Here is a 26,838-nt window from a genome sequence, read left to right on the forward strand (position 1 = left end):
GATTTTAATCATCCTATCAGTTCATTACACTATATAGGAAACAAGAAAATATCTTCACCGAGGAGAGGTGGTGACTTGGACCAAATACTACTAGGCTTTCTGGATTCATAAATTGAAAACGTTGACTCCATATGGTTTAAATGTTGATTTTGATTTAAGTTTTTTTTTTTTGTAGCCTAATTTGTAATCGGTTAACCATTTAATGTGGTGATTACTTTGAAGTGGTGTTATTTGAGTTGTTTTTTGTAAATGTAATATTTTGATTGAATTGCTGGATTGTAATTTTCATTTATACGTGTGTGTATGTGTCTGTGTTTATACAGATCAACTGGTTGATGTTCCATGCTGGAGTCTAATTGTCAATTAGTTAATTATTGGATGGCTTGTATCTCACTACTCTCAGCTGTGTACAATTATCTTCTCTACTTATACTACTCTCTATTTTTGTTAAATTATACCTTGGAAAAAGGCTACTAGCTGAAACGTTGGTTAATAAATAGTCTATGCTTAAGTGAGTGTGCGGTTGTTCCCTCTTCATTAGGCTGCCGCTGCAGAACCTCCCGAGGTGGTGGCGCCCACTTTTGAACTAACTGTCTGCCTTGTCACAGCCATGGAGGCCGCTCATGAACTCAATATCTGTCCTGTCACGGCCAAGGAGGCTGTCCATGAACTCTTAGTCTGTCCAGCTACAGCCATGGAGGCTGTGCATGAACTCTTTGCCTGTTCTGTCCACCCATGAACTCTCTGTTTGTCCTGTTACAGCAGTAGAGGCCATTATTAACCTCTCTGTGTTCCAGTCCCGCCTGATCCGCCGTGGTGGCTCCCTGCTCTGCCATTGAAACGATGCTCCTCTAGATCTGACATGGCAGACTTCTACTCCACGTTTTCTTTCACTGTATGTCTCTGTTCCATGGCCCAGGTCTGCCATTGTTCCACGGTCTGCCTTTGCTACATGGCCCAGTTCCTCCACTGGCCCATTGCCTGCTAGTGATGTGACGTTTGACACCGAGGCTTCGAAGCCTGTATCAAAAAAACGGAGCATCTCGCAGTGAAGCACTGTACCGGAGCTTGATTCATTTTGCCAAAACCACGTGATCTGTGACGTCCGAAGCTTCATTTTCGCACACAACCACGTGACTGCTTCATATTCTGTTTCAAATAACGTGAACCACTTGCGCAGTTTGAAGTGACTCACTTCTATGATAAGAATGAGTCAACTACACGTGCAGATATTTATTCGTATATTTAATGAGTTCGTTTGCCCATATAATCTTTAGGAGATAGAGTAAACTTATTTGGCTTGCTTTCCACTGATGAGTGGCTCGATGAAGCAGCTTCAACTCGAGCTCTGATAAACCCCCCAGGGACATGATATAAGGTGATTACAGAGGGCAAGGTACCTAAGAAGAAGGTGGAGATTGGGGAGGTGGAGGGATGCTAGAGCAGCTGGGACTGGAGAGAGGTAAGCAGCTGCTTATATACTCCGGCTGTTGATTGAAAGATTAGATGGGCTTGCTCCTCCCTAACTTACGTTTAGGAACTTCATTTTGTGCATGTTCACAATCCGCTTCACAATCACTTCAGCTGACCATTCTGATAATGTTCTTTTATTTTGATCATATATGCATATCATATATTCTTGCCAATTTTTTCCACAAATTTATTCACAGACTCATTTATTCATACGTGTAAAACAATGACTGACATGTAAAAGATTAATTTATATAGAGTTAATACTTTCTTTGCTTTATTTTCATAGCACAAACTAATTTATTATCTGAAACAATCCAAAAATGTCTGGGTCTTCTGGGATGCAAAGGCAGCTATTTCCACCTTTTGACCACAAGATGTCGTTAGTGTGCATCATCTTGAAAAGCTTTGAGTAATTAACCTTTTTACGATACAGTTGAGGGGAAGCCTCGGTGCTTCGCAAAGCATAATTTTTCCATCACTAGTGCCAAGTGCTGGGTTATAAAGACCCACTGATGACGCTGATGGCAGACAGGTGCGGTGATTGGGAACAGTGAGCCAGGGAGGATTCTGGGAAATGTAATGCGCAGAGGTGACTGGTCTTGTGATGGGCAGGAAGACATAAACTGGTGAGCTTGTGACAGTATCATCCTGAAAAACCTCTTGTCTGATTCTGAAATATTATTGTAGCATGTAGCTTCTACACACAGAAAAATTAAAACCAGATCACCATAACTTGTTTTCAACAAATTTATTAATCATATGCTCAGGTTGTTGAGACATGGCCAAAACAATTTGGGGGTTTATTCAAATTTAAGCTGATGAATTGGAAATAAGTCTGACCATTATAAAAGAGAAAAATTATAAAATTCAAACATCTTCATCCAAGATGAACTACGAGGTGATGTACATCAGTTCTGCAGCTTCACTGACAGTGGAAGGAGTATTCAGTCTCTGATTGATCACCTGAAGAAATGTTAACATTCATACAACAATGGAAAAATGTACATGGAATCAATCTGAATAAATAATCAATATCTCACATCATAAAAACTTTCAGTACTGACATATAAAATCGTACTTGTTTGGTAGTAATCATACACTTTGACAACAGCTGGCTTGAGATTCTTTACTGGAAGAACCTGTTTCATTAGTATCTGATAATTCATTGGAGTATTTTTGGGGATCTGCAGGAGGAAATAAACTCATAAGTCATGGACATTAACAATAAAATGTTTATGAATCAGCTTATACACTCTCAGAAATAAAGGTACAAAAGCTGTCACTGGGGCGGTACCTTTTCAAAAGGTACAAGTTTGTACCTAAAGGGTCCATTTTGTTACCTTAAAGGTACATATTAGTACTTAAAGTGTACATATTTGAACCTAATAGGTACCGCCCCAGTGACAGCTTTTGTACCTTTATTTCTGAGAGTGTATGACACTGATTCTTGAAACATGGGACAAAACATGTTCAGCAATTGTTACTGCTATTAGGTTTAAAAAATGAAAATATTTTCAATTGTAAATGTTATGAGGGATTAACAATAGAATGTGATTAACACAATTATCCCCTTCAATGGGGATATGACACTTTTTGTCTTCTCACTACATCTAAAACAGTGTGTCCACAGAGAAGGGTTCAATAATTAACATGCAATAAAATTGAATTTTTTTTTTTTTTTTTTAATGATGAAAGAGAGCTTCTTTTATCAAAACCAACACTTAATAGTATCTCATATGAAAGCAAGGTTGTTTTTCAATGATGTGTGTTTTAGGTTTTAAAGTTGTGTCCCTACTTTTTGTCAACACTGTCAGGCATTCATTAACATGTTTAAAATAACAAACAAACAAAAAAACAGGGAATATACGGATAGCTGTCACTCTAATGGACCCCCTTGCCACATTCCACCTCTGCAGAGTACATCAATGTCAGACAGGCTCTGGTAAGTTTTACAGTTTTAGAATATTTTAAATCCAAATGTTAAAACAACATTAGGTCACAACCATGATATGTCAATGCCAATGCCATCTTCCAATTTCTGAGGATAATTATTTGAAATGTTTAGAACATTTTATTCTCCTGAAGCAGATTCCGCTCATTGGAAATACATGCCTCTAAATACATTTCTGCAAAACTGAAAAAAAAAAAAACCTATACATACGAATCGCTGCAGTTTCCAGTTTAAATGAAAACATCTTGGTTACGTATGTAACCTTGGTTCCCTGAATAGGGAACGAGATGCTGCGATGACGTCATTGCTTTGGGAACACCTCCGGTGTGACGAATGTCTGAAGCCCTTATACCATCACGCCAATTCATTGACCAATAGCGCTTGGTACCGCCCCAAGCATACGTCACGTATGCTCATATATGTGTGCCGCGGGCTATTTCATCAGATTTTCTACATGACGAAGGAAGCACTATCAAAAGTACAGAACGGCCCAGAACGGCCCGCATCGCAGCATCTCATTCCCTATAAGATGGCGGTGCGATCAGACGCAGCGGCTGCTCCAGGTCCCAAAGACGGTGCTTTTTTGTCTTTTAATGTTGTCTGTTCGTCTCCAAATAGTGTAAATTTACCGCTAGTTCATAAGGAAATCACTCCTAAACTCATATATGTTCGCCAAAGACTTTTGGATATCGGCAACGCATAAAAAGACCAACTCTCGCCGGCAGCTACTGAGAAGCTACGAGGCCTCTGTTTACTGCTGAAGCCGGACCTCGAGACCGCGGCCTCGCCTACTGTCGCTACCCGCACAAGGCGGCGTGCAAGCGGTGTGAGAGAGGACGGAAGTGCGGTAAGCGGAGGTATACGAGCTAGGCTGAGGAAAACCCCACAAGACCGGCTCTTCCAACACTCATGCTCTCAAACGTTCGCTCTCTGGAAAACAAACTGGACTTAATTCAACTCAGTCGATCTACACAGCATGAGACAAGGGATTGTTGTGTGTTTGTTTTCACTGAAACATGGCTGAACGACAACATCCCGGACTCCGCCATTCAGCTGCATCGGACTAACTTGCTACCGCGGACAGAGATTCATCACTGTCTGGTAAGACTCGCGGTGGTGGCTTGTGTGTATGTCAACAAAGAATGGTGTAACAATGCTGGGGTAGTGACAAAACACTGTTCATCGCTGGTGGAGTTTATGTTTGTGAAGTGTCGACCGTTCTATCTGCCGTGGGAGTTCACGGCCATTGTTATTGTTGCGGTATACATCCCACCGTGCGCAAACGCAAAGGACGCGCTTCGCGAGCTGTACAGCGCCATCAGCGAACAACAAACAAATAACCCCGACGGCTTTTTCATCATAGCCGGTGACTTCAACCACGCAAACTTAAAGACAGTTTTGCCAAAGTTCTACCAACATGTGAACTTTGCAACAAGGGGAAATAACACACTCGACTTTGTTTACACAACAGTTAAGAGCGCATACAAAGCTGAACCCCGCCCCCACCTCGGGTACTCGGACCACATCTCTGTTATGCTAATCCCAGCATACAGACCACTTCTGAAACTGGCCAAACCGGTTCACAAACAGATCAAGGTATGGCCAAACAATGCCACCTCAGCACTGCAGGACTGCTTCCAGGACACAGACTGGAACATGTTCAAAGAGGCGACCACCTACAACAACCACACAGACCTGCAGGAGTACACTGAAACTGTGACTGCTTACATCCAAAAGTGCACTGATGATGTGACAGTCACCAAGACCATCACCACACGCACCAACCAGAAGCCATGGATGACAGCAGAGGTTCGTGGGCTGCTAAAGTCCAGAGATGAAGCATTCAGATCAGGAGATAAAGCAGCCCTCAAAACAGCAAGAGCCAATCTGTCCCGCTGCATCAAAAATGCAAAATGGTCATATGCTCAAAAAATCAACAATCACTTCACAGACAGCAGTGACACACGGAGCCTGTGGCAAGCTATTCAGACCATCACAGACTACAAGCCCCCGCCACAGGCCTGTGATGACGACACATCCCTCCCAGATGCACTCAACCACTTTTACTCACGGTTTGAAATGCAGAATGACACACCTGCACAAAAACTGCCCACACCTCCCAATGACCAGGCGCTCTGTCTGTCTCCAGCCGACGTAAGGAAGTCCCTATCTAGGATCAACCCACGCAAGGCTGCGGGTCCCGACAACATACCTGGCCGTGTACTGAAAGACTGTGCTGCACAGCTGACAGATGTCCTAACAGATATCTTCAACACCTCGCTGAGCCAGGCAGTCGTCCCCACATGTCTCAAATCCACAACAATCATACCGGTACCAAAGAAATCACCTGTGTCCTGTCTAAATGACTACCGTCCCATAGCACTGACTCCAATCATAATGAAGTGCTTTGAGAGGTTAGTCATGCACAACATCAAAACCAGCCTCCCCAACGCACTCGATCCGCTCCAGTTTGCATACCGTCTGAACCGCTCTACGGACGATGCAATTTCCTCCACTTTCCACCTGGCTCTTACCCACCTAGAAAATAAAGACTCCTACGTTAGAATGCTGTTCATTGACTTCAGCTCAGCATTCAACACAATAATCCCACAACAGCTCATAAATAAACTCAACCTGCTGGGCCTTAACAATTCCCTCTGCAATTGGATCCTGGACTTTCTAACCGGAAGACCTCAGTCAGTCCGTGTCGGCCACAACACCTCGAGCACTACCACACTGAACACAGGTGCCCCACAAGGCTGTGTGCTCAGCCCGCTGCTCTTCACGCTGCTGACCCACGACTGCACTGCCAAGTCCAGCTCCAACCACATCATCAAGTTCGTTGATGACACAACAGTGGTAGGTCTCATCAGCAACAACGATGAAATGCACTACAGAGAGGAAGTGGCACAGCTGGCTGAATGGTGTGGCACTAACAACCTGTCCCTCAATGTGAGTAAGACAAAGGAGGTTGTGATGGACTTCAGGAGAAACTCCGTTGATCACCCCCCACTGACCATCGACAGCTCGACTGTGGAGAGAGTCAGCAGCACTAAATTCCTGGGGGTGCACATCACAGAGGATCTCACCTGGTCCACCAACACCATGTCACTCTCCAAGAAGGCACAACAGCGCCTACACTTCCTCCGCCCGGCTGAAAAGAGCAAGTCTCCCTCCACCCATCCTCACCACTTTCTACAGGGGCACCATTGAGAGTGTGCTGACCAGCTGCATCACTGTCTGGTACGGGAACTGTACTGCAGCAGACCGCAAGACCCTCCAGCGGACAGTGAACACCGCTGCAAGGATCATCGGTGCCCCTCTCCCCTCCATCCTGGATATTTTCCTCACACGATGCTCCAGCAAAGCCAACAGTATCGTGAAGGACTCCACACACCCCTCCCACAGTCTCTTCCAGCTCCTACCATCAGGAAGATGGTACCGGAGCATCAGAGCCCGCTCTGCCAGACTGCTCAACAGCTTTTTCCCCTAGGCTGTGAGAGCCCTGAACTCAAATCACCCCGCCTCTCTGAACCCCCATACAAACCCCCTACCTCCTGTAACCTGTAACGTGCAATTCAAGTGTGCTACACACAGGTGAGTGGGCCTGTACAAACCACCTGTAGTAGCACACTCTCCTCCTCTATGCGCACTAGTCACTTTTCACACACACTGCTGTGTGTACACAAATCCCACAAAAAAGAACTCAGTAATATATGTATGTTTACATGCTCATGCACTACAAATCATCCTGCACTGTTCCCCAGCCAGCTGCTTGAACGCAATGTTTCTCCTTGCACATGTACAGTATTTATCTGAAGCATTCGTATAGTTTGTATAGTTTGTATTTTTTAGTTTGTATAGGTACTTTTTATAGATAGTATATTTATAGTCAAAATCTATCAGTAGGATAGTTGTGTATAGGTTTATATTGTCTTACTCCATTGTTGTATGCCTGTATTTATGTAGCACCGTGGTCCTGTGAGGCACGACATTTCGTTCCACTGTATGCCCCGCATGTAGCGGAATGACAATAAAGCTCAACTTGACTTGACTTGACTATTCAGGGAACCAAGGTTACATACGTAACCAAGATGTTCCCTTTCATAGGTTCACTTCAATGCTGCGATGACGTCATCGCTTTGGGAACGCTATACCATAACGCCTTACGTACCTTTAGATAGCTGGAGACCAGGGAAAGCGTCTGCTCAAGCGGATAAGACCCCAGGGGCCAGGAGCCGCCCTCACGTCCAGACAGTAGAACTTGATGAAGGTGCTAGGAGAGGACTAACCTGCCGCAGCACAGACATCTCCTATCGAAGGCCCTTTAAAAGAGAGCCTGAGAAGAAGCCATTGCTCTCGTAGAATGAGCACGCACCTCTAGAGGTGAAGTACACCACGTGCCTCATAGGCCAGAGATATAGTCACTATCTGACCTAGGGTGACCACCTGGCGATAGATCTGTTGCGGGACAGTAGATGTGATTTTGCGGGACAATGCGGGACACGTGAAAGACAGATACATTTACTACTGTTATGCTATTTAAATACGGATTTACATTACGTCCGTTGTCTTATGCGCCATTTTATGTTTCTGCCGGTGGATGCCCACACTCCAGGTTGCTTCTGGCAACATATCCAGGAGAGAATATAAGTTTTGAGCGCGCACGCGTAGGCCTAATGTAAACACGTAGAGCACATCTGTTTTGTGTGAGAGTGAAGAGAATTCTGCAGCGGAGACATTTGTTGCACTCTCGCATTACATAATGCATTCTGGACACTTGTCATTAAAATAACGCCATAGAAACCACCTCAAAAAGAACTATTAAAATGAGAAGAAAGTCGTGTCTGAAAGCTGCAATTGTGTTTTTTTGTTTTGTTTTGTTGTTGTTTTTAATTAAAGGAGAATATTGTGTTTTTCCATGTGCGCTCGACCATTTCCGTTGGTCCGCACATCCACCCAGTCGTCATCAGCAGAAAAAACCCTCTCTACCACTGCATCGGTTGGTTATTTTCACAGTTAGAACACGATGGCTGCGCAAATGGATTTTTAAATGCCAGTCACAGTTTTTAATGTATTTCTTATTTTGGTATTTCAATTTCTGGGATGAAAAAAAAAAAATACAGAATACATAATTGAAATGCAGGACGCAGCTTACGTCTTGCGGGATGCGGGACAAAGCTCCCAATTTCGGGACTGTCCCGCAAAATGCGGGATGGGTGGTCACCCTAATCTGACCCCGCATCAGCAGGGGAGAAAGCCTCCAACCACTTGCTGAAAGCGAAACAGATTCGAAGCAGCCTTAGTATTAACTAGGCCTAGGCAGCAGTAAGACTTTAACCAGCCTCGGGGCAAAGTCCATACAAGAGGAGCTGACAGAGCCTGCAGATCCTCAGTCCTCTAAAAGAGGATAGGATCACCAAAAAACTGCTTAAGGTTCAAGTTATCTGACAGATTTAACGGCTCAATGTATGGCCTGCCAGGCCTTCCAAACGAAAAATAAGTCCCAAAAGTAATCTGTGCCAGGCGGAAAGGCCTAAGCCGTCTCGTCCCTGCATGAAACGGGAACCCAAAGGGTGACATCCCCTCTGAAACACCTGTTATGGGTAATGCTCAGCAGATGTGGCAGGGCCCTACAGGGCAATGGACTGGGTCCAGGTTGCGTTGCTACACCAGGAAGCAAAAAGCTTCCACTTAAGGGCATACAGCATCTCGTGGAGGGAGTCCTAGAATTAAGAATAGTGTCGGTAATCTCTGCCGAGAGACTGGAACACATTACAACTCCGCTCAGGGGCCACACCCATTAGTTCCAAAAAATCCGGATGGGAATGTCCAAATCATGCCCCGAGCCCGAGTCAGCAGGTCGTGTCTAAGGGGAACCTCCCAAGGGGGTCACCCAGAGGCGACGGAGGAGACACGCACATGCTCTAAGCAACAAATCCACTTCCGCTCGGCCGAACCTCTGCCATATGAGACTCACCACCTGAGGGAGCAATCTCCATTCTCTGGCCTCCAAACTCTGTTTCAAGAGTAAGTTCACTCCTGAGTTCAAGTGACCCAGGACATGAACTGCTCTGATCGCAGGAACTTGGTCTGCATCCAAAGAAGAGCACATCTCACCAACCTACACAGGAGGTGAGAGCGTAATCCTCTCTGACAATCCATGTATGAGACCACATCCGTGTTGTCAGTCCTTGACCTAATGTGACAACCACTCAATTGGTTAAGAACTGTTTAAGTGCTAGAAAGGCTGCTCCAAACAGTTTGTGTGATTGAGCTAATATCAGCCAATCGTCAAGGTAACTCAAAACTCAGACCCCCCAGAGACACAACAGGGCCAGAGGTCCATTCACCTTGCGTTCGATGCCATTTCAAATGGAAGAATACAGTAGGCATGGGCCGGTATGAGATTCTGACGGTATGATAACCTTAGATAAAAATATCACGATTTCACGGTATCACGGTATTGCGATTACAGCTCTAAAATATGTTAGTTTTAAATGTCTGGTTAAAAAACAACAGAGTTTTTTCCACTGAACACAATACATTTTATTTTTAAGAAACACATAGAACATTTTGGAACGGTAAACATGTCAGGCTAAATAATTAATATAAATAATTGAATTCTTGTTAATTAAATTGTGCAGTCACTTAAGTGAGCCTAAACCTGCAGCTCAACAATAATCAGAACATAAATAAATTATTTTCTGTAAAAAAAAAAAAAAAAAAAAAATCCTTCTAAATGAAAAAAATAAAATAAAAAAAATGCAGTCACTTAACCTAAACCTACAGCTCAATAATCAAAAACATAAATCAAAACAATTTCTGTAAAAAATAAAAAATGCAGTCATTAAACCTGCAGCTCAACAAGGTTTTTGGAGATATGCTCACTTTCTACACATTCATCTTTCAGTCCAAGTTATGAGCGGTGAGGTACAAAGATGTGTGCACATACACATAAGGAGAGTGCACGATTGTGTCTCACACACGGCCTGTCTCATAACACTCAAACAGTGGCAAAGACACCTGAGAGCCAGCAGTTTGTTTCTTTTTTAAATTACGTGATTTTGAACAGATGTAAACAATGGCAGGAGGCTTAAAATTATAGACGTGATACCAGCTAAATTTATTGTACTAAATCGCAGAAACGTAGTACTTTAGTCTGCTATTCCTCGCTCTGTGAAGTAACGTGAGGGAGGAAACTAGTTGACGTTAGCTAGCTAATTAGCCATGTTATCTGCCTCGGTAGCAAGCCAAATAGTATTTATTTCAACACTGAAACAACCGGCGAATGGGTCTCTGTCTTGATTGAGGGTGAAAGAGGGAGAAATGAAGACGACACATATATATCGTTTGTGTACGACCTGGAAGTATTTATTTAGCGATCGCCGCCAAAACGTCATCTGTACGGAACATCGTTGTGTACGGAACATGATTGGTTTACGTTACCCGAGAAATTCCCATACGGCTGACTTCGCCTTTTTCGATGGGGGAAAAAGTTCCAGGGATTCACCTCATTCGGCCATCATCCTACACACAGAATACTCTTACTGACTGCTATCCGGAGGGGGAGGAGTCGTGTGACTTGTTACGCTCTTCACTGCTCACAACTGAGGGAGTCCTGGATTCCAAACCGCGGTATACCTTGAAACCGGTTATCGTCCCATGCCTAGAATACAGTATTGGCAAGCTTTATTCCAAAAGCAAACCTGAGGAACTTCCTGTGTCTCTTGACAATCTGGAAACGGAAGTACGCATCCTTAGATCGATGGTCAGAAACCAGTCCCCGGTTCAGATAAACACAGGATGAACTTCTGCATCAGCATCTTGAAATCGCTTACTCCAAGCACTTATAGGTTGCCCACATTCAAAGTTCCAGCTCAATGAAAAAGTGGAGCTGAAAAGAACAGAGTAATTAGTCATGCAAACCCCTGCTTGGCAGCATGAAGCACCCAACATTTCTAGTGCACAAAATGTATGCTGCAGTCACATAACGCAGCCAGTCATGTGAAGCAAGTTTTGCTAGCGAAAGCGCCGCATCAAACATATGAAGTAGGCTGACCATGGTTAGCATAATAGCTTGCCATAAGAGAACTCTTACATGTGAACTCGTTCACACAGTAGCTCAGTTCAATGCATCTCAGTTGGGATGAGAAGAATAATGATTAGTCCTGCAAATAGTGTTGGTAGCCTGAAGTGCCAAAAACCATGTTGCACGACAATGTGTTGCAAAACTCCACAGAACCAGCTCATAGAATAGAGTCCACTATTTGTTCCAGCTCAAAGCAGCAGCGGAGATGAAAGAAAAATTAACAGCTGGGAACGCTTGGTAGCATGAAGCGCCAAGACCATAATGCATGACAAACCTCTGCTGCAGAACTCCTAGAGTCTGCATCTTAAAAGCAGTACAAGAAACAAGAGCTGGAAGCGTAAGCACCAATTCAAATGCATGTGCCTGCATTAGCGCAGCGCAGAGAGAGAGAGATAGGAAAACCCATCTGCTCAACTCTACAACTTGAGCCATTATAGCATTAATGTTAAAACAGCTTGCCACTTAATGTTCCAGCTCAATGCAGCAGCAGAGCTGAAAGAAATATTATATTAGTTGGGCAGACCAATGCTTGGTAGCATGAAGCCCCAAGACCATGGTGCATGACAAAACATCTGGTGCAGGACTCCTCAGAGTCCACACCTAATAACGCTACACAAACAAAAGTTGAAAGCGTAAGCACCAATTCAAATGAACGTGCCTGCATTCGTGCAGCACCGCACGTAGAGAGAGATCACTCTAGCCTGAGCTACTACGTTAAAGCTTTCAATAAGAAGGTTTGTTTCTATAAGCATACTCTTATCCTTGGACTCTTATTAGTTTCAGCTCAAAGTAGTAGCGGAGCTGAAGCGACTTTTTGTTGAGAAGAAAAGCTAAATAAACCCCCAGTGACAGCCCAGTCGACCTCGTCCTCTTCCTTCCTGCACATTGACTTTGACTTTGTTACACTGGTGCCGAAACCCGGGAAAGAAGCAGGAGGGACGCTGCCATCATGCAGACTCCAACAAGCACGCCATTTGCGGACGTCATCTCATCTCTTGCGGTCCTCCACCAAGAACAACACCAGGCGCTGCTGGACATGCGGACTGACCAGGAGCACCGCTTCCAGGCCATTTTCCGGGCGCAGCAGGAGGACCGCGAGACGTTCCGGAGCTGGATAAACCAGGAGGTTCAGGCAGAAACAACCGCACGGGCAGAAACAACCGCACGGGCAACCCCCCCCACCTGCCACTGAACAAGATGGGGGCTCAGGATGACCCCGAAGCTTTCTTAGATCTCTTTGAGAAAACCGCGGAAGCGGGGGAGTGGCCTCGTGAGCAGTGGCCGGTGCGTCTGATACCACTGTTATCTGGGGAAGCGCAGGTGGCTGCGCAGCAACTGCCCGTGCCGAACCTCCTGGTCTTTCGATGATCTGAAAAGAGCCATCCTCCAGCCGAAGCCCAGAGCAACATCGCCAGCGGTTCTGTTCGCTGGTCCTGGGCGAGAGCGGTCAGCCCTTTGTGATGGCACAACAGCTCCGGGACTCGTGCCGCAAATGGCTGCTGGCTGAGGGAAGCGACATCGACCACATCATCGACCGGGCGGTACTGGAGCAGTTTGTCACTCGTCTGCCAAGGAAGACTGCAGAGTGGGTCCAGTGCCTGATCACTGAGTCGGCAGCGATTCACTGAACGAGCCGTATAACATTAATTCTGCACTGGATATTAAAATCCAAAATATAGTGAAAACACTATTAATAAGCACAGTAACAAGATCAGCAGATTAAGACATTAACTTGTAAGCACAAAACACAAGATACTTCTCTTTTCAATATAAATACGAGTTTATTCATATAAACCTAAGACAAACTAATCTAACATGAACACATGCATTCACACATTCACACGTTGCAGAGAGAGAGAAAGGATGAGTTTAGAGAATGAAAATGTGATATCCCAAGTTTACAGCAATATGTGCTATTGCATAGACCTGAACAAACCATCAATCACTTAATTAACCCTCGCGTTGAGTTTCTCAATGAGGCTAAAATGTATATTAAATGCACCAGTTCAGTTAGAATCTGGAGTTGTTTTACTTGCGTTGCCTTGTGTTACAGGGATTCCCTTCTGTCGTCGTCGTTACAGGAAAGGGGTTTTCCCGAGTTGGTGATTGGCTGGAAGTTCAGTAGTCTTTGAAGTGATGTCTTGGGGAGTCAATGGTTGGGCGTTGGCTGAGGATGGTCGTGGAGTCAGTTGCTGGTTGAAGTTTGAAGCAGGTCCAGTCGGAGCTGGACTTTGCGGCAAACTTAACTTTTGAACACGAGACTCAACGGAAAGAAAAGAAACTAAAGTAAAAGAATAAAATGAGTAACGAGACTAGGTGGTTTTTCTTCTCATCGTGGTGTTAAGTAGCATCTAGCCTGTAGGCCAGAGCACGCTCAAAGAGCGCTAAAACAGCGTCAAAACGCGGTGGCGAGAAGGGAAGAAAGGGCGAGAAGGGAAGAAAGGGTGAGAAGGGAAGATTTGATGGTGTCCTGAGGTTTTAAACTCGGCTTTTGGACACATCCCATCTGGTGTCTTGACCAATTAGATAGGCTATTATCTTAGCTAGGGTTGTTCCTTCCATCATAAATCAGCATGTTATCAGTCACATGGTCCGAATTTTACACACTCTGGCAAAGTACACTTTTGGAAGTGATTTCTATAACCAGAATATGATACATTTGACAAAGAAACAATTGGAAGAAACATTTCAAGCTAGAATTGTCAAGCTCATACATACCAAACACGAATAAACCTTAAAGTCATTCAATAGTTATTAAAAAGACATACATAATATGTGCTTAAAACATGATAATCTAATGTGTGGGTTACATACATAATATAGTGTTATGCCTAGAAATGTCCTTTTAGGATGATTTTATGTGCATATGAAAAAGAAAGTCTCTGTGTATTTCTGTGGAGACCAAAAGACATGTTCTTTGGACAAAGGAATTTCAGTCTCAGTCTTTGTCTTGTATGTGTGGGGGAAAAGTCAATCTAAAAAAGCTCGTGATTTCTCTTGTGGAACACATGTGATGGCCATCTCTTTGACCGTTAATCTTGACTATTTACCCCAAATTTGACGATCTCCTTCCTGCGTTGAACTTATCAGTAAGTGTTCTTTTGTCTTAATGTTGCAAACTGTTCTGTGAAAGAGGCTTGTTGGTAAGGCTTGCTCCAGACTCATGGCGCTTAGGCATGTGATTTATGATGTCCTGTTTTCTTGGGCCTCTTCTGGAATTTCGGCTCCTCATGTTTCGATGTTCTGATCGAATCTTAGTTTTGTCTGACTCGTTCTGATGCTACAGTGGAGGTCGCAGTTAACCCACACCTCCGACATCCACTGATTTTGGGAACTAATTGGCCTGCTTTTAGTGAATTATTGGGATGTTTTTGTGCGGATGTCTCTTGGGGAAAAGGAAAGCAGGGAAGGGGCGCGATTGTACAGGTGGGAGAGGTTGAACCGGGACCACTGAGTCCTGAACCAGAGGAACAGAGTGGAATCGAGAGGCTGATCCTCTCGGAGCGCAATGACTTTCCCCTGGAACAGACTCAGGATGAGTCATTAAAACATGCTTTTGAACAGGTCCGTTACATCGACGGTCAACCTCTCCAGCCTGCTCAGCCGCTCTCCTATCCCTATTTTTCAATTGTAAAAGATCGGTTGTATCGAGTGACCCAAGACGCTCAGACAAAGGAAGATACAACACAGTTGTTAGTGCCAAAAAGTAATCCCATGGCTGGACATTTAGGCCAAACGATAACACTAAATCGTCTCATGGCCTGTTTTTTTTGGCCGGGCATTCACGAGAACGTACGCAGTTGGTGCGCGTCTTGTCACGAACGTCAGCTGGTAAACCCACCGGCCTCCCCAAAAGCGCCTTTGCGCCCTCTACCGTTAATGCAGGTCCTCTTCGAAAGAATTGGGATGGACCTCATCGGGCCATTAGAGCGGTCAGCGAGAGGACATCGTTTTACATTAGTCCTGGTGGACTATGCAACCCGATATCCCGAGGCAGTGCCGCTCCGCAGCATTTCGGCCAAGAGTGTTGCGGACGCGCTGTTTCGCTTAATCTCCCGAGTGGGGATCCCGAAAGAGATCCTCACTGATCAAGGCATGGCGTTTATGTCACGTACGTTAAGCTGGGTGACAGTGAGGCGGCCTAGTCGTGGGTCAAAACACCACTCTTCCGTTCCGATCAGAACATCAAACAGGTTCTCCCCACTCAGTGAAGCACCCACTGAGAAACCTGATGAAAGTGCTCTAGTTATTGGCGATTCTATTGTACGGAACGTGAAAATAGAGACACCAGCCACCATAGTCCATTGTTTACCAGGAGCCAGAGCGCCTGACATCTTGGCAAATTTAAAAGTGCTGACTAAAGCTAAACATAACGGCGCCACGTCGGCGCTAATGATGTTCGACTTCGCCAGTCGGAGATCACCAAAAATAATGTTAAAGAGGTGTGTGAACTTGCAGGTACAGCTTTCCTGTAGCTCAAATAGTAGAGCATGGCGCTAGCAATGCCAGGATCATGGGTTCGATTCCCAGGGAAAGCAAGAGCTGGTAAAAACTGTAACTTGAATGCAATGTAAGTCGCTTTGGATAAAAGCGTCTGCTAAATGCATAAATGTAAAATGTAAAATGTAAAAATGTAAATGTCAGACAGTGTAATATGCTCTGGCCCGCTCCCTGCTTACCGGGGTGATGAGATTCATAGCAGACTGTTGTCACTTAATGGCTGGATGTCTAAGTGGTGCCTGCAAAATAACATAGGCTTTATAGACAATTGGAAGAATTTTTGGGGCAGACCTGACCTGTTGAAAAGAGATGGTGTTCATCCCTCCTGGGGTGGTGCCGCTCTTCTCTCTAGAAATATGGCACATAGTCTTAGAGTTAAAGAATTAGAGGTAAAGAATTAAAGAATTTTCTGATCTTCTATCGGAGTTAGTGCTGACTGCAGATAAAGTCCTAATCGTTGGTGATTTTAATATCCATGTTGATAATGAAAAAGATTCGTTGGGATCAGCATTTATAGACATTCTAAACTCAATTGGTGTAAAACAACACGTGTCAGGACCTACTCATTGTCGAAATCATACTCTAGATTTAATACTGTCACATGGAATTGATGTCAGTGGCATTGAAATTTTGCAGCAGAGCGATGATATCTCAGATCATTATCTAGTCTCCTGTATATTCCATATAGCTAAAGCTGTAAAGCCAACTCCTTGTTACAAATATGGTAGAACCATTACCTCTACCACAAAAGACTGCTTTATAAATAATCTTCCTGACTTATCTCAGTTCCTCAGCATATCCAATAGCTCAGAACAACTTGATGATGTAACTGAAACTATGGACTGTCTCTTTTCTAGCACTTTAGATGCGGTTGCTCCTTTATGCTTAAGGAAGATTAAGGATAAGAGTCCAACACCGTGGTATAATGAGCACACTCGCGCCCTAAAGAGAGCAGCCCGGAAAATGGAGCGCAGCTGGAGGAAAACTAAATTAGAGGCATTTCGTTTAGCTTGGCTGGAAAGTACCCTATCCTACAGAAAAGCATTAAAAACTGCTAGATCTGATTACTTTTCGTCTCTTCTAGAAGAAAACAAACATAACCCTCGGTATTTATTCAATACAGTAATTAAATTAACGAAAAATCAAGCATCAACAGGTGTTGGCATTTCCCAAGAGCATAGCAGTAATGACTTTATGAACTACTTCACTTCCAAGATCGATATTATCAGAGATAAAATTGTATCCTTGCAGCCGTCATCTACAGTATCGCATGAGATAGCGCACTATAGATCCCCTGAGGAGCAATTCCATTCATTCTCTACTGTAGGAGAGGAAGAATTGTATAAACTTGTTAAATCATCTAAACCAACAACATGTATGTTAGACCCGATTCCATCTAAACTACTAAAAGAGCTGCTTCCAGAAGTCATATATCCTCTTTTGGCTATTATTAATTCATCATTGTCATTAGGATATGTCCCCAAAACCTTCAAATTGGCTGTTATTAAGCCTCTCATTAAAAAACCACAACTTGACCCCAAAGATCTAGTTAACTACAGACCGATCTCAAATCTCCCTTTTCTGTCAAAGATACTAGAAAAGGTAGTATCCTCACAATTATATTCCTTCCTAGAGAAAAATGATATCTGTGAGGAATTCCAGTCAGGATTTAGATCGTATCATTGTACTGAGACTGCTCTCATTAGAGTTACAAATGACCTGCTTCTATCATCTGATCGTGGTTGTATCTCTTTATTAGTTCTACTGGATCTTAGCGCTGCGTTCGACACTATCGACCACAATATTCTTTTGAATAGACTAGAAAACTTTGTTGGCATTAGTGGAAGTGCCTTAGCATGGTTCAAATCGTACTTATCTGTCCGCCATCAGTTCGTAGCAGTGAATGAAGAGGTATCATATCGATCACAAGTGCAGTATGGAGTACCTCAAGACTCAGTACTAGGGCCGTTACTTTTCACGCTTTATATGTTACCCTTGGGAGATATTATCAGGAGACATGGTGTTAGCTTTCACTGTTATGCTGATGATACTCAGCTCTATATTTCTTCGCGGCCCGGTGAAACACACCAAATTGAGAAACTAACGGAATGCATAGTCGATATAAAAAACTGGATGACGAGTAATTTTTTACTGCTAAATTCTGAAAAAACAGAGGTGTTAATTATCGGACCTAAAAACCCCACATGTAATAACCTAGAACATTATCTAACACTTGACGGCTGCTCTGTCAATTCTTCTTCATTAGTCAGGAACCTAGGTGTGCTGTTCGATAGCAATCTTTCATTTGAAAGCCATGTTTCTAGAATCTGTAAAACTGCATTTTTTCATCTCAAAAGCATATCTAAATTGCAACCAATGCTCTCAATGTCAAATGCAGAAATGTTAATTCATGCGTTTATGACCTCAAGGTTAGACTATTGTAATGCTTTATTGGGTGGTTGTTCTGCACGCTTGATCAACAAACTACAGTTAGTCCAAAATGCAGCAGCTATAGTCCTTACTAGAACCAGGAAATATGACCATATTAGCCCGGTTCTGTCAACACTGCACTGGCTCCCTATCAAACATCGGATAGATTTTAAAATCTTGTTAATTACTTATAAAGCCCTGAATGGTTTAGCTCCTCAGTACTTGAGCGAGCTCTTATCACATTATAGTCCTCCACGTCCAATGCGTTCTCAAAACTCCGGCCGTTTGATAATACCTAGAATATCAAAATCAACTGCGGGCGGCAGATCCTTTTCCTATTTAGCACCCAAACTCTGGAACAGTCTACCTAACACTGTTCGGGAGGCAGACACACTCTGTCGGTTTAAATCTAGATTAAAGACCCATCTCTTTAGCCTGGCTTACACATAACACATTAATACGCTTCTATTATTCAAATCCGTTAAAGGATTGTTAGGCTGCATTAATTAGATCAACCGGAACCGGGAACACTCCCCATAACACACAATGTACTCGTTACATCGTAAGTAGAATGGCATCTACGCTAATATTTGTCTGTTCCTTTCCTATTCTGTTTCTCAGTCCGTATCCGGTCAGATGGTGGATCAGCACCCAGAGATGATGTCTACAGCCCTGATCGTCAGCGGAGACCAGGACACCCAGATGACCCCCAGAATCATATCCCCAGTGAAGACCTCGACTGAATACAATAAAACTAAAAAAAAAAATAACAAAATAACTAAAATATAATAAAATACCTAACTACATAATACTACTACTGTTAGAAATTGCAACAAAATTAAAATAGAAATAGAAACATTTGAACTGTGGGTTTCGTCTGGTCAGAGGAGAACTGGCCCCCCGACTGAGCCTGGTTTCTCCCAAGGTTTTTTTCTCCATTCTGTCACAGAGGGAGTTTTGGTTCCTTGCCGCTGTCGCCTCTGGCTTGCTCAGTTGGGGACACTTAATTTCTAGCGATTATCGCCGATTTGATTGCACAGATACTATTTAAACTAAACTGAGCTAGACAATGACATCTCTGAATTCAATAATGAAATGCCTTTAACTGAAAATTGAAAATTGAGTGTTTAATCTTATCATTATACATTACCTACACTCTATCCTCTAATTTGATACTGTTAAGTGCTTTGACACAATCTGTATTGTTAAAAGCGCTATATAAATAAAGGTGACTTGACTTGACTTGGAACGATTTAACCGCACGTTAAAAACCATGATTCGTAAGTTCGTTCACGAAGACGCCAAAAATTGGGATAAGTTGTTGGAACCCCTCTTGTTCGCTGTGCGGGAGGTCCCGCAAGCCTCCACGGGGTTTTCCCCCTTTGAGCTTCTTTATGGTCGTCAGCCCCGAGGGGTTCTTGATGTCCTAAGAGAAACTTGGGAGGACGGACCTTCTCAAAGTAAAAATGAAATTCAGTATGTACTGGACCTGAGAACAAAACTCCACACTCTGGGGCGGCTATCTAGGGAGAATTTGTTACAGGCCCAGGACAGACAAAGCCGGCTATATAACAGGGGAACCAATTTGCGGAAATTTTCACAGGGATATAAAGTGCTTGTATTGCTCCCAACTTCGAGTTCCAAATTACTTGCGAAGTGGAAAGGACCGTTTGAGGTCACACGGCAAGTTGGAGATCTCGATTATGAGGTGGTACGAACAGATAGGGGTGGGGCACATCAAATCTATCACCTCAACCTCCTAAAAAAATGGAGCGAGGCGGAGTCAGTGATGCTGGTGACGGTGGTGAGTGGAGAAGATGATCTCGGGCCAGAAGTGAGCATCAAAACGCAATCTCTCGCTCTGGCCCTGGGAGGAGATCATCTCTCGCCCTCCCAGCTCACTGATGTGGCCAGGTTGCAAGTAGAATTTGCTGATGTGTTCTCTCCCCTACCTGGTCGAACAAATCTCATTCAGCATCATATTGAGACCGAGCCAGGCGTAGTAGTACGAAGTCGGCCGTATCGCTTACCTGAACACAAGAAAAAGGTGGTTCAGACTTTTGGGTCTGGGCTTCCACTTGGGTCACGGACAAGTGCGTCCCCAAATTAATAAGACTGCAGCCGTGGCAACTTGTCCGAGACCTAAGACCAAAAAGGAGGTGAGACAGTTCCTGGGGCTGGCTGGATACTATAGAAGGTTTGTGCCTAATTATTCGGACCTCACCAGCCCGCTGACTGATCTCAATAAAAAGGAAGCGCCCGATCCGGTCCAGTGGACGGAGCTGTGTCAGCAGGCTTTTACCCAGGTAAAGTCGGGCCTGAGTCGGGCGGTGGGGGTATGTGGCGAGGGGGGCGTGGTTCAGTGAGGTCTGCAGCGAGAGAGAGAGCTGGGAGACGAGCGGTGAGTAAGTGGGTCAAGTGCAAATGACAAACACCTGTGTCTCGTTCCAGTAAGTGGCATGGGGAGACCGCATAAAAGACACCTGGGAACGTCAGAGAGGAAGAGAGAGACCTACTGCTGACTGCGGGCTGCTGGCTGGGGATTGTGCGAGTGTGGAACCCACTATTGCTCAGGAGAGCAGGACTTTATATTGCGTATGCATTGTGTTATATTGAGCGCTGATAGCGTGACTTTTTGTTGAGAAGAAAAGCTAAATAAACCACCAGTGACAGCCCAGTCGACCTCGTCCTCTTCCTTCCTGCACATTGACTTTGTTACAATGATACTTTATATTTGGTGAGGAATCGTTGGTCACATGTAAAAATGTAATCTGTCTTTTAACATTAGAATGTGTTTTGAAATGTTAAAAACATCTTGATTACTTGTTTGAATAATAAGTGATGGCAAGGTAAAAAGCACATTTTGATAAAAAAGTGAAAAGTTGGGAGAATCAAAGCATAGGTCAGTAGCTTAGTACATGTAAGTTACAAAAATGTAGTTTCATTTGTCTGAGTACAAGGTTTTATTTTTTTCAATATTGCACCCTGTTTTGTCCCACTTCTCAAAAATCAGTGATGACATAAAATTATATGAATGTTTCCGTTCTCTCACCTCTTTCAAATACACAATGACATGATCATCTTTAGCATCGACCCGCTCCACAAGTGATGCATACGTTCCAGAAGAAGATCCAAGCTGTGTGAAAAAAGTGCTGGTTATTCTCAAATTACTGACCTCTAGAAACTGTACAAGTTTGTGATGAAACACTCAAATGCACCGTTGCCGTATCAGCTGTGAATCCAGATAAGAGTTTGATATCCACAATGACCATGTTAGTGCTTTCCTGTAGACCATCATATCTGGAAAAAAAGCAAATGGAAAGAAATGGTTCTCAAATGCCTCATACAGTAACTAAATTACAAATTAGTGATTATTAATGAGTAATTATTTTTTAGGTAAATATTATGACACAAGTTTAGTACAAAGCATTGTTTGCAAAATAAATAATAGGTTAGCAATTAAATGTTACATCGCAACCATGGAAACTATTGGATTCATGCCGAATGAGAGAGGTACAGTAAAACTTCAAGCCATACATTTATGCCATATGCAGGGATTTGCTTTTCTTTTTTTTTTTTGCAATCTGGTCACACTATTTTCCAGTAGTGTTTTCTGAGTTATTCCAGAGATTTATAGCCTTGAACATTTGCTCTTCTGACCTTTCACAACAAGTGTCATTTGCTTTGGAATACTAGGAGATGTAGATATTAGACAAGAGATAGTCTCTATCCTGCCACACATTAAATTAATATCATAAATGTGTGATTAGTTGACTAATAGCTTAACTGAACTACTGGTAGTAAACTAGGAAAATCTTTAGCTGTGGCCAGGCTTCAGTTGATATATATGTATATATATATACATACATATACATATATAATGTGTGTTTGTTTTCTTACTTGACAGTGAAGTTCAAGATGAAATTTTGCAACAATGTTTTGCAATCTCCCTCAATCTTAGCATCAATGCTCAGTGTTTTAGATTCAGTAGGAGTAGGAATGTTGTAGAACTGAGCCACCTTAAACAGTTGACACAAACAAAAATATATAAATAAATAAAGGAACCATATCATAGCAGAACAGTTGCAAAATGCCAAGAGAGGAAAGAGAAAGTGAGTGAAGCTGAATGCACTACAGACCTGAACAGACACACAGGTTGAGCCCTTCACTTCAATGCTGTATTTGGTTGGAACGTTCTGCAGCTGCTTCTCCTGGTACAGTAACTTGTTGTCCTGATTGACATCAAAGTGGTGAGTGTCTCCTGCTGACTGTACAGTCACTGTGCTGGAGCCGTCAGAGCTGAACACTTTGGTGGCATACAAAGACAGAGCCTGAAGAGCCACCACTGTGTCCTGAGAAATAAATGTTCAGTAATGTGACTTTTACCCATTATTCATCAATCATGTGTTTGATTTGAGTAGTTTGAGTCACCTGTGTGGAGGAGAATCCTCCATACGCATTCTGCTGCTTCACAAGCCAGCTGACAATCCTGTTAGCAAAGCCCAGATCAGCTGTAGTGAGTGACTCTGCAGTGAGAGCAGCTAGCAGCACATATGAGCTGATCTCCACTGCCAGAGAATCAGAGTCATCAGCAGATGCAGACTGAGACCAGTGGAGACGAGACCCTTTAGGACACATGGACAAAAGAGACACCAGTAACTCAACGAGTATGAAAAGACAACAGAAAGTCATCAGAAACAAATCTCTTACCCTCTGAAATAGCAACATCCTCCAGTTTCTTGAAAAGCTTCTGTCGAGTGTCCGTGTCTCCAGCCAGACTGAAAGTGTAGGCGAGCAGAGCAGTGGTGTAAGTGTTTTTGACATCCTCAATGACGGACCTCAAGCATGACAAACCTTTAGTGACGACAGGATCCTGAAACAAAAATAGAGAAACAGCAGCTGTGAGCGTCATTTTTCTGTGAGTTTATCCTGTGTTTCCTGTAGATGAACTTACTGTGACTGGAGTTTCCAGTTCAAGCAGTGATGCAGTAATGTAGGCAGTCATGGTCACATTATCATTCACTCCACCCTGAAATAGAAGAGAAATAGAGGTAAATAAAGTAACACACTCAAAACTATTAAGAGGAAAGTTCATCTAGACAATGTTGATGTAAAAATTAAAGCCTAAATATATTTTTTAAAACAGTTACATTTACACTTTTACAGGTGATGATATATAGATAGATAGATAGATAGATAGATAAATAGATAGACCTTCATTCTGTTGTTGAACAGTCTTCCCTGTTGGATAAAACAGCCATCTGAATCCCGTCTGCTTATTAACCATTCCTTTGCACTCTGAATAATTTGTGGATCAATAAATATGTATTTCTGTGCTTTGCCAAAAGACCTCAGGACAAAGGCAGTCAACCTGGTGTTTGAAATATATATTTATAAAAAATGTCATCAGATGTTTCAATAAAAAACAAAAACAAAATCTCTCAAACCAAATGATTTGAACAGACTATTTTTTTTTCTTTTTTTTTGACTATGTTATTGTAGATCAGTACTAACTCACTTAACAAAAGAGTGAAAAAAATATTTACCATGTATTCCCATCACCATAACCAAATGTGCTGTATGCACCATCAAAATGCTTGTAGTTCAGTTGTCTCTGGTATCCTGTTTAGCGTGATAATAGTTCAGTTTAACAGTTTGTTTGGAGTGATCCAATGTGTCTGACTATTCAGCTTAATTGAACAACATTCAGGTGTGTTAAAAAATAAACATTTTTTTATCAGTCTCAGTATTTTCTGGATATGATTGATTTCTTTCACCACTCTTAAGGAAGCCGGTGGCTCTTTCTCGGATGGCTGAGGTGAGCTGCTCTGTGTTTTCCAGATACTGCAGAATGTAAATATTGGGAGAAAGAACAGCCATGTTTTGTTCACCACAGCCATACGGCATCCGTAATAATTCATGAAGATTGTTCAGTGCACGACCCAATATATCTCCTACAAACCAAACACAAATAAAACACTACATTTTAGAAACCCAAACACAAACTCCTCATTTCTGCTTGTGTATGTAAATGTTACCAATGACTGAAACAGAAGATCTGGCTGATCCCTCTATCACATCTTTAGGAAGAGTCAGATCCACTTCCTCTGAGAGACTGTCACCTATGAACCAGAGAGACAGAAACATATCAGTGATCTTCCAGAGAAACACTATAAAATTAACATTCTAATACCATCTGTGAAGCCCCATTAATAATAATAATAATAATAATAATAAAAAGAAAAAAAATCACAGGCAGAAATTATTGTGATTAAAACACTTTATAAAAAGAAGACAAAATAGCCACAATTGGCACAAGTTAACAATGAGTTGTCATGAGAGGTTGACAAATTTCAGCTCTCTCTATTAAAATGTCATGTTTTGGTAAGGATTGTGTTTAGAAGATAATGGGCTAATTAGGCTTTACAGAACATACACGCACAAATTGTTTAAACAAAATTCTTTGAGAATATTTTTGTTAGTTGAAATCTTTCTTGGTCCCCTAAAAACTAAACACAAGCCAAAGAATCCCAGCATTCTCGGTTCTTAAGCCCCAAAATAATTGCATACAAACCCTTTGGACACAATAACCAGCTGTAGGTGTCTGTCTTTTCAGTCCCTTCAGCCTGCAGAATAAAACAATAACATCAACACATCATATGACATGAACAGCAATAGGATCATGGATAAATGACATCTGTAAGCCATTTGATGTGCGCTGACCTGTACAAGCAGACTTCGTGTGACTGTGTCAATGCGTCCTCTCTCTGGCACGCTCACAATCTCATTGTCACACACAGTCTGGGACGCCTCTGCCTCTGCACTGACGGTAATATTCAAGACTCCTACAACACAAGACATGTACATGAAGATACAACAGAGTCTGAGAAACAATGATTCAGACTGGAAAACTCACCAAGAACAGAAGGAGTGAGGATCCATTTAAAGGTTTTTCTTCCATTAGCACACAGACAGGATGAATACTGATCATCAGAGGAGGCTTTGAGAGTGTAGTCTGAGGAAGGAGCTGGAGTCACTTTAACCTGTCAGTCAAACACACGTGATTAGTGGCATATTTGATATGACTGGATAAAACTGAGTCTGAAGTCTCACCATGATGCACTTGGACAGATAGTTGAAGACAGTGGCCTTCAGCTCAAAGATCTCCCCACGAATGATGGAATAAGGCAGAGAGAGCTCCAGGAAGAAGGGCTGGAAAACTGTCAGCTGAGCAGGAGGAGCCAGACCCAGACCTTTGGAGGACAGACAGAAGGCCTCCGTCTCCCAAGAGGTGATGGTGTCAGGAACCGTCACAGGAACCTGAGCTGATCCAGAGTCCCTGTTTTGGAATTACAACAACAGTCCTATTTGATTCTGAACTACCATTAAGCATCCATTTTTTTCCTGGACTCAGAATCTGCAAAGCAAGTATGATTTTTTTTTTTTTTTTGTCATCTGGACTTGAGGGAATATGATGTATTAAAGATATGTTTCAATATGATGTCAAAAGTACTGATTATGTTTCACAGACCCCACTTCAGCAAGTTCCCAGATCCATGTTTCTGGAAAAACTGTCCGAATCGTCACTGCAGGAGAATCTCTGATAAAATCAGCAGCAGCACCAACACCACGTGATAACCCTGTCGCTGTCCCTGAAAAATATTGCACTGGAAAAAAATATATTTATAGAGGTAAATGTGGAAATATGTACTGTATGTGAACAGGACATCAAAATAACCAAGTAAAAGAGAAAATGGAAAACAGATCATCAGGTAACACAATACGGTGACACTAATATGCATTAATTTCATGCTTAACAAATGCACAGATAATCATTAATGTATAACTCATGAAGAACTAAACCATTTGTTAATAATTACTGCATCAGGTACAAATGTACATTCTATATGATTCATTAAGTAATCAATAAATTGTTATTAGTTAAATGTGTCAAAGTATTAATTCCCTAATGACATATTATATTAACTAATAGTGTAAATTCATATGTTAATTACCACAATGGGTTCAAGCATGCATTTCAACTTCCAGTTGTCTGCTTTAATTAATCATTAGCTAATGATTTGCATGGGTATCATTATGGTGTGACTTTAGTTGTTGAGGCACATGATTAACTAACTAATTCAAAATCTATAACCACAATGACATATTACTTAACAATTAGTTAATAGTTCTGTGCCTCAACAATATATAATATAATATAATGTAATATGTTAACTACACAGCAAAAAATCCAGAGTGAAATTAACTCTTCTGGGAGTACATGTGAGACCACACTCAAGAGTGTGAAAGTGTTAAAATAATAGTGTTAAATTAACACTGAAGCAGAGTTAAAGTTAATGAGATAATTAACTGATTAATTGTAGTGATGATT

The 26,838-nt window shown here is 42.5% G+C and overlaps 1 protein-coding gene across 2 annotated transcripts in view; it reads right to left on the minus strand.

The window, feature by feature from the left end:
- Positions 1 to 2,239: 2,239 nt before the first annotated feature.
- Positions 2,240 to 26,838, minus strand: part of LOC131520660 (alpha-2-macroglobulin-like) — a 39,491-nt gene continuing 14,892 nt past the window's right edge. The window contains exons 17-34 of one of the 2 annotated variants that reach the window (XM_058745066.1): positions 25,978 to 26,113; positions 25,560 to 25,785; positions 25,363 to 25,489; positions 25,170 to 25,291; positions 25,021 to 25,072; positions 24,485 to 24,568; positions 24,224 to 24,400; positions 23,993 to 24,068; positions 23,661 to 23,817; positions 23,401 to 23,475; positions 23,157 to 23,319; positions 22,878 to 23,071; positions 22,586 to 22,798; positions 22,347 to 22,465; positions 21,665 to 21,746; positions 21,499 to 21,582; positions 2,552 to 2,657; positions 2,240 to 2,436 (exon numbers count right to left, since the gene is read on the minus strand). In XM_058745066.1, coding sequence (XP_058601049.1) covers positions 2,396 to 2,436; positions 2,552 to 2,657; positions 21,499 to 21,582; positions 21,665 to 21,746; positions 22,347 to 22,465; positions 22,586 to 22,798; positions 22,878 to 23,071; positions 23,157 to 23,319; positions 23,401 to 23,475; positions 23,661 to 23,817; positions 23,993 to 24,068; positions 24,224 to 24,400; positions 24,485 to 24,568; positions 25,021 to 25,072; positions 25,170 to 25,291; positions 25,363 to 25,489; positions 25,560 to 25,785; positions 25,978 to 26,113 — 2,234 coding nt within the window. In that variant the 3' untranslated portion in view covers positions 2,240 to 2,395. Of the gene's footprint in view, positions 2,437 to 2,551; positions 2,658 to 16,178; positions 16,256 to 21,498; positions 21,583 to 21,664; positions 21,747 to 22,346; positions 22,466 to 22,585; positions 22,799 to 22,877; positions 23,072 to 23,156; positions 23,320 to 23,400; positions 23,476 to 23,660; positions 23,818 to 23,992; positions 24,069 to 24,223; positions 24,401 to 24,484; positions 24,569 to 25,020; positions 25,073 to 25,169; positions 25,292 to 25,362; positions 25,490 to 25,559; positions 25,786 to 25,977; positions 26,114 to 26,838 lie in introns of those variants that run through there. The other variant, XM_058745067.1, reaches the window with a different exon arrangement.

The sequence above is a fragment of the Onychostoma macrolepis genome, chromosome 15 (assembly GCF_012432095.1).
Source record: "Onychostoma macrolepis isolate SWU-2019 chromosome 15, ASM1243209v1, whole genome shotgun sequence".
Taxonomy (NCBI): Eukaryota; Metazoa; Chordata; class Actinopteri; order Cypriniformes; family Cyprinidae; genus Onychostoma; species Onychostoma macrolepis.